The 14,448-nt window shown below is 53.9% G+C and overlaps 1 protein-coding gene across 5 annotated transcripts; it reads right to left on the bottom strand.

The window, feature by feature from the left end:
• Positions 1 to 324: 324 nt before the first annotated feature.
• Positions 325 to 14,419, bottom strand: DHCR7 (7-dehydrocholesterol reductase). 5 transcript variants are annotated; one of them, XM_073008635.1, is made up of 9 exons: positions 14,294 to 14,419; positions 13,539 to 13,663; positions 10,799 to 10,902; positions 9,928 to 10,150; positions 8,154 to 8,244; positions 7,115 to 7,328; positions 4,842 to 5,046; positions 3,804 to 3,935; positions 325 to 1,785 (listed from the first exon to the last, which is right to left on the bottom strand). In XM_073008635.1, exons 3-9 carry the CDS (start codon positions 10,894 to 10,896, stop codon positions 1,321 to 1,323), a joined length of 1,428 nt encoding a protein of 475 aa, XP_072864736.1. In that variant the 5' UTR covers positions 10,897 to 10,902; positions 13,539 to 13,663; positions 14,294 to 14,419; the 3' UTR covers positions 325 to 1,320. The 5 variants fall into 5 exon arrangements, with proteins under 5 accessions (XP_072864736.1, XP_037854791.2, XP_008011618.3 ...); XM_037998863.2 differs by having other exon boundaries at positions 325 to 1,917; positions 14,245 to 14,371; XM_008013427.3 differs by having other exon boundaries at positions 14,245 to 14,370.
• Between the last annotated feature and the right edge of the window lie 29 nt (positions 14,420 to 14,448).

Genomic DNA, 14,448 nt, shown 5'->3' with positions numbered 1-14,448 from the left:
TCCCTTGTTTCTCCAGGTGCAAGACAAACTTGGCACTTTCTTTCTGGTTTCTCCGTTCACTTGCTGGGGACAGGGGGCCAAGCCTGGTTTCATCTCCTTGGGGAACAGAACATTCTCCACATCCAACCTGAAAACAGCCCCAGCAAAGGACTGACACAGGAGGGAGAGAGGCAGGGTGGCGCCATGCACCCATGGGCACCCAACGCTTTGATGCTGCACCCAAGCGTCTCTCTCGGACACCCCTTCTCATACCGGAAACAGAGCCCGCATATACCAGTCAGACCTGCGGTCAGGCCCATTCATGAGTCAGAAACCACACAGCCATTTATTCAAATAGGGAAAGTTTAATATAAAGATGAACTCTACTCAGAACATAAAGTTTAAAAAGAGCTTTACACAACACCCTAGGGATGAGGGAGAATGCCCCAGGTAACAAAGCACAGAAAAGGAGGTGCCCTGCCGAGGCCAGGACTGAGACCTCCTCGCTGGAGAAGGCGTGGGAGGCCCCCGAGGGTGAAGTTCCCTGGGTTGCTCAAGCCAGAGTCCGTGCACAGTCACCGGGCAAGCAGAAAATTCTCTCGAGAAGGTGGGTGCTCACAGGGAATCGGGGAGCAGAGCCCACTGACCTACACCTGAAAGGCCAAAGTCGGTGCTGGGACCTCTCTGAGGTCTGCACACTCCAGGCAGAGCACCCCTGGATGTCTGCTGAGCACCCCTGGCAGCTGTGCAGCAGGAGCAAGAAAGAAATGACATGAAAGCCCCTTTCTCCCCAGCGCCCCAGTTCAACACCAAGCACGCTACCAAGTCGACACGGTGCACGGGCCCCGCGCACGACTGCAGAGCAGGCAGGGGAGGGGGGATCTGCAGCTGAAAGGCAATACATGGATAACCCACACACCCCACTCCCACTTTTATTTAGCAAGAATAAATGCAGCCTAATGACAGGGCATGGGAAGACCTGCTCAGCGGCAGACACCAGTGTGGGCAGAGTGTAGCGTGGCCTGGGCTCCTAATACAGGTAAATTGTCTCCAAAGTACTAGTAAAGGTGACCAGGTAATCCTCCTGCCCCAGGGACACTGATGAGGGAAAATCCGTCTGTGCTGGCAATATGGCAGTGGTGGACACTCGGAATTCCCTTGAAGGCAAAAGCAAGGAACAGAGCGTTATGATGTACTGCACACCTGCCAAGTGCCGGGCTCTCTCCAGTTTACAGATGAGGAAACTGAGGCTCCTACAATTGCAGCTGGGATGCCAGCCCCCATGGACCTGGCAGAACATGCTTTTGACAGCCCTACAGGGCTTCTCCCTAGGGCGCTCCCTTAGAAGATTCCAGGCAGCAGGCGGTAAGGCACCGCGGCGGTGTAACGCTCCCAGTCCCGGCCGTACTTGCTGGCACAGCGGTGCTCATCCCGGAGGCAGCGATGGGTCAGCAGGATGGCCATGTAGATGATGTAGAAGTAGGGCAGCAGGTGGCCGCCGCCGCAGGCCAGGCAGTAGGCCAGGCTGCCCATCAGGTCGCCGACATAGTTGAAGTGGCGGGCCACGCCCCAGAAGCCTGACACCAGCAGCTTGCTGTGGTGCCTCTGCCCATCTGCGGACGTGTAGGAGCACTCGATGACCTTTGGCTTCTTGCCCCAGATGAGGCAGCGCCCATCCGTGCGGCGGAAGAGGTCCTTCTGGTGGTTGGCCACCCGGAAGATGTAGTAGCCCACCAGGCCCAGCAGCAGGACGCCCATGGCATGCGGGGTGGACAGCTGTACGGGGTGGTACACCAAGTACAGACCCTGGGGGACGAGGGGGAAGGGATCAAGCGGTGCTTTGCCCAGGGAGAGGACAGGTGTGTGGGCTCCGGGGCCCGGTGGCCTGGGGTCAAACTGCAGCTCTGCCTCTGACACGCCTTGCCTCAGTGTTCTCTTCTGTGAATAAAAGCACTTACCTCGAGGGCTATTGTGGGTATTAAATGAGTAACTCCACCCACCTTCTACCTGTCTATGTGTGTATGTGTGTGTGTATATACCCCCTATATATGACATATAGTATAAATATCAAATACGTAACAGTATTAAAAATATAATCTGAATTTAATATTGTGATGGTCAATTTAATGTGTCCACTTGGCCAGGCCACTGTTCCCAGATATTTCATCAAACACTAGTCTGGTTGTAAAGGCATTTTTCAGATGAGATTCACGAATCAGTCGACCAGCCAGAGCGGATGACCCTTCACAATGGGGGTGGGCCTCATCCAATCAGTTGAAGGCCTTAAGAGACAGAAGACCCACCTTCCCCAAAGAAGAGGGAATCTGCTAAAAAGTAGCCTTCTTACCACGCACAGTGGCTCACTCTGGCCACACACAGTGGCTCATGCCTGTAATCCCAGCACTTTGGGAGGCTGAGGCAGGCGGATCACAAGGTCAGGAGTTTGAGACCAGCCTGACTAACGTGGTAAAACCCCCTCTCTACTAAAAATACAAAAATTAGCCGGGCGTGGTAGCGTGCACCTGTAATCCCAGCTACTCGGGAGGCTGAGGCAGGAGAATCGCTTGAACCCAGGAGGTGGAGGTTGCAGTGAGCCAAGATCACACCACTGCACTCTAGCCTTGGTGACAGAACAAGACTCCATTTCAAAAAAAAAAAAAAATGTGGCCTTCTATTTAAGTGTAGCATCAACTCTTCCCTGGGCCTCCAGGCTGCCCTGAAGCCACCCTTCAATCACATGAGTTGAAAAATACATCTCTTTCTTACATGTATACCCTCCGCCCTTCCATTGATTCTGTTTCTCCGGAGAAGACTAATACAAATGTAGTACAAAAAATGTACATACATCTCAAGACACATACAGAGGCTAAAGCAAGTAAGAGCTATTATATAGTGGGACCTATTGCTACGTTTTCACATCCCTGAAAAACGGAGTTTATAAAACCAGGGAACCAGCAGGCCTGCAGCCAGCCATGTGGAGAAATGGGGCCGGGTGGGCCATGCAGAGGCTCCAAGGACCTGGTGTGAGCGTGGGGCCAGCTGGGGCTCTGCACCCTCCACCTGGTACTGGCCCTCTCTGCTGTGAGCGTCTCCAGGACACTTCTCCAGGACACCCACACCTCCATCCCACAGGACTGGCTGTCACGGGTGAGGCTGGGCCTGTCACATCCTGAACAGGTGACAGCCTCTCTGCGTTGGTTCTCTCCACTTGTGCACAGCCTCCTGGGGCAGGCCACCCCACCGAGCTGCTAAGCAAGTGCCCTGGGGTGAGTTATTTCTGTCCCCGGGGGCTCCTTGCTCTTGAAATGGGCAGATGGCATCCTGCATAGGATGCAGGACCAGAGGCCACCTGGCATCCCTTACCTGGGAGCCCAGCATTTCCCCCAAATCAGAGCAGGTCTGCTCTTGTTGAGCTGGGAGGGAAGTGGGGGGCTTGATGCCAATGACAAGACCACTCGCTGTCCCCCACTGTCTTGGAATTCCCAGGGCAGCCCTGCCCCAGTGCCCAGCACATCCTAGGAGGCAGGAATAAAGAGGACACCTGCTGCCAGCACCCGCACTGACCCACCTCCACCTCAACTGCCCCATCTAGCCCTAAGCCGGCATCTGCCCTACTTTGCAGATGTTGGGGACATGCTCAAGGTCACCTCCCTGGCTGGTGGCCCAAGGCAGCCAAGCTAGCTAATACACGAGGCCTTCCCTTCTTCCTAGAAACAGAAAGCAGCTTTGGCGCCCCCAAGGACAGACGCTTCTGCAAGGAGAAAGCTTAGCATGTGTCTGCCAATGCCCTGCTGGGCCGGCCCCCGCCCTGCCCACCTCCTCACCTGCAGCGTGTAAAGGTAAGGCAGCCAGACACAGTCACCCCAGCCCAGGTACCACCCGAAGTGGTCATGGCAGATGTCAATGGTCTTCAGGTACCAGGTTTCATTCCAGAAGAAGTCAATCACGTATATGGCCTGCAAGACAGAAGCAGCCGCTGACTGCCCCCGGCCCTCCTGGGGCCCAGACGGGCCTCGGGGAAATCACACTCAATGCGGGTGCAGGAGGGGACGCTTGGGGAGTGGCTCAGCAGCTTCCTCACTGTGCAGCTGGGGCTCTTCCTGCCTGGGACACGGGCAGGGGTAAGGGTATCCTTGTCCTCAGAGCCACCCCAAGCCCATGGCCCTGGCGTCTCTTCCAGCCCAGGTTCTCAGGGCCTGCAATGGCGCATGCCGAGGGGAAGCGATACATTCATCCCAACCAGGTCAACCTCCGGCCTGAGCAATGTCAGCAGCTCCTGACCGGCCTCCTTCACCCTCTCGGGCCCTCCTAGGCAGCTCCCACCGGCTCGCTGGGTGACGCTTCTGAACACACCCGATCCCTGCCACCCTGCACCCCAGCTCAGCACACACTTTCCCGGTCTTGCTGCTTTTAAGGTAAAGACGACGACTTCCATAAGGCCTCCAGCCTCACCTGCCTCCGAGCTCCTGAACGCTCTCTGCACAGGATGCGGGACGTTCCTGAGTGTCCCAGACTTGCCACCCTCTCTCCTACAGGGGGTGCCTGGAGCACGCCGTCTTGCCTCCACTCTACCAGGTTAACTCCCACGCACCCCCAGATTCTACTCAGGTGTAATCGCCAAGGGAGACCTTCCCGGACCATGCCTGGCTGCGTAGAACCTGCCTCCTCCCCTCCCAGGGCTGGCAGAGACAGGCACCCAAGGATGGCTTCCTTCACCACATGCTTCCTGGTGACACCTGGGGAGGGCGGCTGACTCTCTTTTACAAGCGGTAGATTAAGGTCACGGAAACACGCTCCGGCTCTTGGGTTTCCCCAGAGCCCGCCGGTATCGGCGTTCCACCCTCTCCAGCCATGACAGGCACCTGAAGGACGTTGACCAGGACCATGGCGTTGGTCACGTGGCCGTGGAGCTCCCGCTGCTTTGCTGCGAAGGACAGGTTGATAAGCGTCCAGGCGACGATCCCGGGGCGCCCGTTGAAGAACAGCTTGAAGTCAAACCACTTCCCGATCCGAGGGTTAAACTCGACGCCCATCATGTAGTTGTAAAAGAAATTGCCTGTGAATTTGCTTGAAAATATAAATAAAAGATACATTTAGTGGAAGATGGGGCCACCTTGCTTAGTGAGAGCCCAGCACTGGCCCAGGGTCCTAAAGCGTAACGTGAGACGGCGCAGGCAGAGACTGGCCATGAGCCGCCGGGACCCCCACGGCTGGAATGCTTCAGTTGGCTGGTTCCTGGCACCTTCATTCATTCTCCTTTGTGTTCAGCTGCTGCTCAGCAGAGGCATCCTTGGCAGAAGCCCCTGGGCACCTGCTCTGTGCCCGGGAGGGTGGGAGACTGGCCCTGGGCTGGTACCTGGGTTTCTCTCTACCCTTCTCCAGATGCCCTTGATGCATGGCACAGGTGAGCCAAAGAACTGGCTCAACCGCACTGAGATTATGTTCTGGGGCCCAAACACGTGGTCTGAAGTAGACTCGGGGCATGTGGGTCCTCATGGGTGAGTGATATTATAAATCACGCCAGCGTAGAGAATGACAAACGCACCCTGGGCCCGGCTTCCAGCATGTGCAGGACAAGTTCTTTGACCAGTTACCTGAATCCCCCAATCCCTGGAGGGCCAGAGCATCAGCTGAGATAACCCCTGTGGAGACCCTGGCTTGGTCTAGCTGGCTGCAGACACAGAGCAATTTCTGTGTTAACTAGAAAATCCTATTTTCATGTCCAGTTCCCTCAGGTAGGGTAAGTAGCAAAAAGCAAAACACACAAAGTCCACAGCCATTGACATGACTATAAGGTGGCAAGGATGACCTAAAGGAGCCATTGAAGGCCAGGCTCATTATCTGATAACACACAAGCTACAAAGTGTCATCCTCCAGAAACACTTCCCAAAAGCCTAGGTGTAAACCACACTGTGGTTTTTTGGATCCCCCAAACTGAACTGTAAGTCCCACTGCCTACGAGTGTCCACAAGAGAATCCCACCGAACATTGGTTTATGATGGATGGATGGATGGATGGATGGATGGATGGATGGATGGATGGACAGATAAGAGGGTGAGTGGGTGGAAGGATGGATGAATGGGATGGGGAGAGGAGCAGGTGGATGGATAAATGATAGGCAGGGTTGAGCTGGGGTACAGGGTGGCAGGGATCAGGTGTGTTCAGAAGTGTTACCCAGGGAACCGGAGGGAGCTGGCTAGGAGAGCCTGAGAGGGTAAGGGAGGCCGGTCAGGAGCTGCAGACATTGCTCAGGAAGGAGGTTGACCCGGATGGGATGAATGTATTCCTTCTCCTCAGCACACACCATTACAGGCCCTGATAGAGTGGATGGATGGGTAGGTGGATGGATGACGGGCAGGTGGATGGGTGGGTGGCTAGATGTGTAGGTGGGTGGGTAGGTGGATGGGCAGATGGATGAATAGATGATGGGAGGGTAGATGGATGGATGATGGGTGGGTGGCTGTGGGTGATGGATAGGTGGATGGATGAGGGTGGGGGGACGATGCATTGGTAGGCAGGTGAATGGGATGCGGTGATGGGTAGATGGATGGGTGAGTGGGTGAATGGGATGGGGTGATGGGTGGGTGGATGATGGGTGAGTATGCAGGTGAATGGGTGGATGGGTGGGTGAGTGGGGAGATGGGCAGGTGGATGGATGAGTGGACAGACAGATGACTGGCTGACCGCTGTCCAACCAAGGCTTCCATGAGAATGGGTACAAGCCAGCAGGTCTCTCCTGGGAAGCTGTTACATTAAAGCCACAGGGACAACAAGACTCTTCACGAAGCTTGTCTTGGGCCTCACTAGCTAATCCAAAGAAAGAGGCAATGGGCTGCCAGTGCCCCAAGCCAGAAGTTCTTCCTGGGTTCCCTACCCCCACGCCAGCCCTAAAGACAATGACTTGGCCACCACATCTGACCTGGCCATCTTCAGCTGCATTCTTGCCAAGGATGGAGAAGCCAGCAAACATTCAGAAAGGATGTTCCCCAGGGTGAAGCAAGTTCCATCCCCTCCTCCTCTTCCATGGATTCTCAGTGCTCAGGGCTTTACAACTACCTGCCCCAGGCAGCAAGAAAGGCCAGGGGTGGAGGTTTCCACTTTCCACATCAGGCTGGACCCACTGCTAAGAACGTACCAGTCTCTGGCGCTGGTGGGGAAGAAGTAGCCCTTGACCATGGCGAAGGTGGAGACGGCATAGCCAAGGATGTTGGCACACCACAGCAATGGGATCCAGTTGTCGAAGATGATGGTGGGCGAGAACCAGGACAGGAGATGAGCGTTTGCAAACCAGAGCAGATGCGTGAGGAGCCAGGCTTGCAGGCCGTTGATCTGATACTTGTTCACAACCCCTGCAGACGAAGGATTCAGAAATCAAGGTGCTTTCCCAGCCTGTAGTGAGGAGCTTGGCTGGGCTGAAGTGTGCCTGGCAGGGGCTCTGGTCACTTTCTGGGCCTCTGCTGCTGCAGACCCTCGTCCGGGGCCCCAGGCACCATCTCTGAGGCCCCTACACCCTTGCCCAAGGAACTGCTTGCTCCTCCTAATTTCTGGGAAGAGGGAGAGGAGGCTGAGTCCATGCTTTGGTTCTGCATCGTGCTAACTGGCCATAAGCTGAGTGACAGGTGCACAGTCTGACAGGGAGGTCAGGGCCAAGGGGCAGAAGTAAGTGAGGATGCCCCTGTGGTGTCCCTGGTCCCATCTGTAATTGTTGGGGAGCGCCTCAGCCCACCCTCCACCCCAAAAACAAGGAGTCTCTCAGGGCAGAGTCGGGGTGAGGTTCCAGTCTGCACCCACGTGCGAGGCATGAAGCCAGGCTCCTCATAGGTTCTCAATGATGGCGAGGAATGAACAGACAAGGTCTCCCATGGACAGCCCAGAGGAAGGCACGGTGGTCTCTGCAGGAAGCTCCATGGGCCCAGTGCATCCCCTGCTATGGGGCTGGGAAGAAGCTGGACCCATCCATTCCCTCCTTACCCAGGAAAGTGATTTCTAACCTGGGTGTGGAATGGCCCCAGCTGCCCTCAATGGTTTTGAGGACTGGTGCTGTGAAAAATCCAAGCAAAATGGATTTCTATCCTGTGACAAGTCTTAGGGATGACGCGGTGTGGGGAAGGACAGGCCCCTGAGAGGAAGGGCCAGGAACGGGAGCCTGGGGAGGGTGAAGGGGAAGGGGCTACCTGCAGGGGTCACGGCCCCCTCCTGGATGCCTCCGACGTAGCCAGGTAGAAACTTATGGCAGAAGTCAGGGAGAGACGTGTACAGAAGCACCTGAAACACACAAGCAGCCTGACCAGCCCCGCCTGGAGGGCACCTGCAAAGGGGGGCACCTGCAAAGGGGGGGCACCTGCAAAGGGGGGGCACCTGCAAAGGGGGGGGCACCTGCCAAGGGGGACGCATAGCAGGGACATGAGAATCACAATCACAGCCTTTTTCTTCCCAAAGCACTTACGGCTCCTGGAAGCTCACACTGCTGGGCTGCCGGTTTTGAAGCGGGTTCTAAGACAATAAATTCATCAACCAGGGAAGGTGCCAACGCGTTCTCCCCCAGGGCTCCATTCGCCCCTCAGGAGAGGGCACAGGTCCCTCCCAGTCACCTTTAAAAATGGGGAATCCCACAAAATTCACCTTTTTTTGATACATAAATCTATTTTTTGAGATGACATCTTGCTCCACCACCCAGGCTGGAGTGCAGTGGTGCAGTCATAGCTCACTGCAGCGCTGACCTCCTGAGCTCAAGTGATCCTTCCACCTCAGCCTCCCAAGTAGCCAGGATTACAGGTGTGCACCACCACACCCGGCTAAAATTCACCCTTTTAAAGTGCACAATTCAGCAGCAGTTAGCACATTTACATCGCTGGTTGTACACCCATCACTGCTAATTCCAGAACTTTTCATCACCATAAAATAAAACGTTGTTCCCATCCACAGTCACTCTGAATTCCCTGGCCCTGCCGCCCCTGGCTGCCACTGAGCTTTCTGCCTCTGTGGATTTGCCTGTGCTGGGCATTGCATATAAATGGAACCGCACGGTATGCGGCCTCTGTGACTGGCTTCTCTCGCTCAGCGGTGTCTTCAAGGGTCATCCGCCTAGTGGCATCAGAGCTTCATTCCCTTCCACTGCCAAATAGTGTCCCACAGTGGGCACAGTGTTCTGTTCTGTGTGTCTATTCATCTACCGATGGACAGGTGGGGTCCTGCTTTGTGTCTATTTGTGATTCACACTGCCCCTGTTCACTCAAAGGGACCAAGAGATCTGAACTGAGAAGTATTCTGGAGCCCAAAAGCTTGGACCCTGCGGAGAAATAGCTGATCAGGATCTGAGCCTTCCTCCCTCCCAGGAAGGAAAACCCAGGCCTGTCTCTTTCTAGCACCGTTTCCCTGGAAACCTTTGCCTGGGTTCAGGCAATCAGCACCACCCTTGTGTGTGCCAGGTTTACAACAACCCCTTCCTGGAACTCCCTCTGGACCGGGAAGCTGGTGGGGAAACCACAGAGCTGAGAACATCCTGGATCTCGACTGCCTGTGGGGAAACACAGCCCTGCCTCGTGAGTGGCATCTCATGACTGAGAGCGTCCCTTTGGGGACTGTGATGCTCCTTTCCAGACCTGGTGCAAGGCATGACTCCTGCCGACTATGGGGCTTCCTCGGGCTGGCCCTGCCCTCCCACCAGGTTTTGCTCCTATCCTCAGCTTGTCCCTCCAGAGCTGGGCGTGCCCAGCAACTGCAGGCAGGCAGGCCATGAAGGTGTATTGAACACTGATGTGACAGGTGCCTTCTGCCTGACATCTGAGGATGAATCTGAACACACCAAGGAATGCCCTGCTGGGTCCCGGGAACCCAGATGTCAACCTGAGTCAGGATCCCATGTCCCAGACAAATGGAAGGACTACCCCAGCAGGAGGGCACACTCCCACCTGCTGAGCCCCCGATCCCAGGGCAGGGGCTGCTGACCTGGAAGGTGACCCACAAGGTATAGAGCTGGGCGGCTTTCCTCGTTATAGGTGGAGTCTTGGCCCAGATGTCTGACAGCTGAGCACGCCCGGTGGCGATGTCCACCACGGGGCCGGTCAGGGCGCAGCTGTACTGGTCACACGCCATGATGAAGTAGTAGACGATGAAGGGCGCACACAGCAGTAGGAAGATGATGCTCCCCAGTGAAAACCAGTCCACCTCCCTGCAAGGATGGATGTAGGCAGTCACACGGAGGCCCATCCGCCCCGGGCCCCACCAGGACCCTAAGAGGCTCTTGTGTGGAGGACCTGTTGCTCAAACCCACCAGCAACCCATGAGAGAGGGCATCAGCTCCTAGCACAGGCCCTCCTTGTGGGCAAGGAAGCCACTCAACATGCCTGCTTTACTGTGGTTGATTAACTGGCGGCACAATCTGTGGCCCCCACGGAAGGCCCAGAGCTCAGAACATGAGTGCAGGTAGGTTTTTCACAACCACCAAGGTCAGTCGTTTCCCCAGTTCCAGGCCGGAGAGGACACTCGCCCCACACGAAGTCCCCATGGCTCCATGGCAAAATGGGAGCTGTGACAACAGGTCATATACTCCAGGGTGGGGAGAAGGCCCCAGCTGCTCTTTAAACTCATATCTTTTTTTCCACATTGTTGACTGGCCATGATTTCTAGTTTCTTTTTCTAATTCCTTACTTTATAAAGTGGGAAACTGCTTACCTTTCATTAGTCTTGACAAAAAAAAAAAAATTTTTTTTTCTTTTAAATAGGTCTTTCATTCCTTTGGGTCCATACAATTCCAAAGGCTGGAAAGCTCTGAGACCACACTTTACTTTCTAGCTGGGAGAACAGGCAAGATCCTTACCAGGCACGGCCCCACTGCCCTTGAGATGCAGTTCTGTCATTGGTGATGCTGTCTATACTCTTGGCTTTGGGAACGTTGGGTTGCGATTTTGCAGCCATTGGGCCCTGCAAGAAGGAGAACCTTGCTAACATTGTCCCTCAAATAACAGACACCACCTTTCCCTGTTGCATCCACCACTGCTCCTGGGCCCGGCAGGGCTGGCCTCCTGTGCACACCTTCCCGGTACCTTGTCCCTGACAGCAGATTCCATGCAGGGAAGAGATCATCTTGTCTTAGACTCTCTCCTCTGGACCCTGCAATCACCTCCCACCTGACCTTCCTACGGCTGCTCCTGCTAGTCTCAGTTCATTCTCCAAACATGGCAGAATGCCCCTCCCTCTTACAGCACAAATTGGCTCCCACCTCCCTCCTACATACCACTCTCTCCTATTCTCCTTGGCTCCAGGAACACAGGGGTCTTCACTCATCCTTGAACACAGTTTAAGTCGCCCGTGGCACTGACTTCCTCTGCTTAGAGCACATTTGCAGGTGTCCTTGTTCAGGGCTCATGTAAAATGTCCCCTCCTTGGGAGATCTTCTCTCCCAGCCAATCTGAAGCAGCTGCTCCCCAGGTTCCCTGCCAAGGCCCTCCACTGGGTACTTAATTTTCTTAGTAACTCTCCCCATCGCCTAGAAGTATTCATTTGTGTGTGTGTATTGTCTGTCTCCCCTCACTAGAGTGTAAGTTTCCCAAGGGCAGGAATTGTGTGTCCTCCTCATTGTTCTACTACCAGGGCCTAGAACAGCGGCCCATATGGGGCCCTCAATAATCACCCTACAAAAAAAGGTGGAGAGAACACAGAACGTCTCTAGGTACCCACAGCTGCTCTACATGGTTATAATTTGGAGGAAGCAGTGACATCCCCACTTACAGAACAAGTTCATAACTGTGAAACTTTAAAATATCAGAGATTTTTTAAAAAGATGCTCTTGAAAGCTTTTAGAGAAAAACCAGGAGTAAAAATCATGGTAGCCTTAGATTTCTCAACAGTAAGCTGGATTCTAGAAGACAATGATGAAAAGTTTCAAAATTCTGAGGAAAACTTTTTTGCAACCTAGAATTCTATTCCTATGAGAACTATTACTCAAGGACAACAACAAAGGATCCAGGAAACTGGAGATCCAAGAGAGCTGCTGAAGTGATATCCACAAAAGGGCATGGGCAAGTCCCAAGAGGACAGCTATGCAGCAGGACTAGCCAGAAACCAGACCACATTGGTATAAGACGAATGGCTAGGAAAGAGAGGAAATGAAAATGATGAATTTTGTTGCATCCGAATGTGTAGGAAAATTATTGATATGTGTGACAGCTCAGTTACAGCATCCAGAAAAAAAAAATGAATGATAGATGCATAGAAACCTTACCAAATTTAAAAAAAAAAAGCAAGGCAACTGTTAACTCCAGGAAAAATAAAAAGTCATACAAGGGAGGAAAAGAAGAAACCAAACCATTATTATAGGATCTTACTTGGCTCAACAATGAATAATGGTAACTTTGTCATAACAATGTATTCTCTATTGATTATTGTACGTGCAGAAGGAAATTTGCAAAGTTAGGGTTGCTAAAAGCAAACTACTTAGAAATAAGTAGGTACATACAACAACACAAAAGTAGCTAAAAGAATGAAAAGTGTTTGCTGCTGGCAAGCAAGACTGTCGATGTGGGATGTGGTAGAGACTATTTCTTTGGAAGGCTTTTAACCCTGAGTTTTAAAAAAATGTGAGCATGAACTACTTTAATAAACATTTACACTCATTTAAAAATTTTCAATAATGAAAGACATTTTCCTTATGCAGTGTGAGAACTGCAGTAGCAGCACTTAATTCAATTTACACAAGTTAGTTTCTGAAGTTCCTATGATGTACAAAGCAGGACGAAGAGTTCTTGATGGGAAGAGACCGTGTCTCTCTACGGCCCCAAATACTGAATACAGAGCCTGGTGAGTGCCAGTCACTCTCCTTATATCTATAAAATCAAAGTGGATGAAAGAAAACTGCTTCTGAGAAAAACTGACACGCTAGTGAGTCTGATCTCAAGATCACAGCCACCCGGACAAGCCAGCTTATTTTAGACAGTTCCTCTCCCACAGGCTCTCATCAAGGTAAGATACAAGTTTAGTTTCTTCCCAACCAAAACTTACCAGCTCAGTGCCCCCACTCCCCCCGATCCCTAGCTTCCACACTGACTAGAGTTAATCCAGACCACCCACATGCACACTTGCCTTACAGGAAGGCTAAGTAGAATGGGGTGGCATTCTTCCTGCCCCAAGTCATGGATAAGCTACGAGGGGACAATGCCTAGTACCAACATTATCAATTATGTAAAATACCAGAAAATTGCAAAGGGTCAGAGGATGCGTAACCTCAGAACAAAAGTGTGAAAAAGCCACTGGGAGAATGTTGTCAAAAGGAATTAAAACTAGACCTAAGAAGTACTTTTAGCTTACTACAGAGTTCAGTCACCCAGGAGTCAGCTCTTTAGTCATAAGCATTGAGTTTTGCAATAAATATCTAAGTAACATCCTTCCCAATAGATGGCTGGGAACAGACAAAGGGGAGGTGCCCTGGTATGTTGTACTTTACTCATAAGAGGCACAGACAGTCATTGGCGCTCGGGAGCTGGTGGACCAGTCTGTCTGTACTTTCAACGCTGTGAAGCCATAGCCTGCGCCCAGGATCCAGGGCACTGAGACACACTTACCTCCAGCCTCTTGCCAAATAGTTTCACAGCAGAAGGGAAGTTTTGCTTCTTGAACTGGTCCCTTAGAAGTTTCTAGACACCTGTGCTCCAAATGCCTGCTTGATCCTTCTCAACCGGCTAAAGTCCTGCAGGGAACACAAAGATGGATAAGACCCCAGGGAGCTGACATTTCAGGAGAAGGCAGACGCTCAAGGTCCACAGTTGGAGTCAAGCAAGAGGCACAAGGTGAGCGCTTAGGGTTTCAACAGCCGCATGTCAGGTAGGGCGGCGGACAAGCCAGTCCCATCGCAGAGCTGCTGTGCCTGGCTCAGGACTGACAAAGAGGGAGGCGAACAACAGGTGGGGCAGGAGAAAGCGCCACCGCGGAGCGCCCCACGAGGCCAGGAGCCGACCCCGGAGCCAGGCAGCCTTCGCCCAGGGAAGCTCCAGACCGCGCGGGGACAGAGCATCCCTCAGGGGCCGGCTCGTGGGGGAGGGGAGACTATCCACGCCTCCGCCCCGCCTTCCCGGAGCCCCAGTTGCCCCTAGCCTGTCAGCCGGACCCTGTCCCCACTAGCGCGCGCAGGTCCCCGTCCCCACCTGCGCGCACACCCCCTGCCCCTGACCCCACCCTCGCCCTGTGAGTGGGCACCTGCTCACCTGGGCACGCGCCCCCCACTGCGCACACCTTCCCCTGGTCTCACCTGCGCACACCACGGCCCCTCACCTGCGCACACCTCGGCCGCTCACCTGCGACCACCTTCCCGTGGCCTCACCTGCGCACGCGCCCCTTAGCCGGCTCGCGCTGCTCCTCGCCGCCTACCCTCTAGCCAGGGGCCGGAGTCACCGGCAGGGCAGGGGTGCCCGCCCCCGGATGGCGTCAGCGATTGCCCGCCAATCGGTGGCGAACCCCGGACGCCCGTCGGTGCCG

Source organism: Chlorocebus sabaeus, chromosome 1 (genome assembly GCF_047675955.1).
Source record: "Chlorocebus sabaeus isolate Y175 chromosome 1, mChlSab1.0.hap1, whole genome shotgun sequence".
In the NCBI taxonomy this organism is placed as follows: domain Eukaryota; kingdom Metazoa; phylum Chordata; class Mammalia; order Primates; family Cercopithecidae; genus Chlorocebus; species Chlorocebus sabaeus.
This window is presented reverse-complemented; position numbering and strand designations above follow the sequence as displayed.

Bases quoted from the DNA above. Each gene is read 5' to 3' on its own strand.
- DHCR7 (XM_037998863.2), bottom strand. From the start codon at position 10,896: ATGGCTGCAAAATCGCAACCCAACGTTCCCAAAGCCAAGAGTATAGAC. The intron at 10,151-10,798 runs GTAAGGATCTTG...CCATCCTTGCAG, and splicing joins GGGCAGTGGGGCCGTGCCTG to GGAGGTGGACTGGTTTTCAC. The intron at 7,329-8,153 runs GTAGCCCCTTCC...CTTCGTCTGCAG, and splicing joins GGGGGCCGTGACCCCTGCAG to GGGTTGTGAACAAGTATCAG.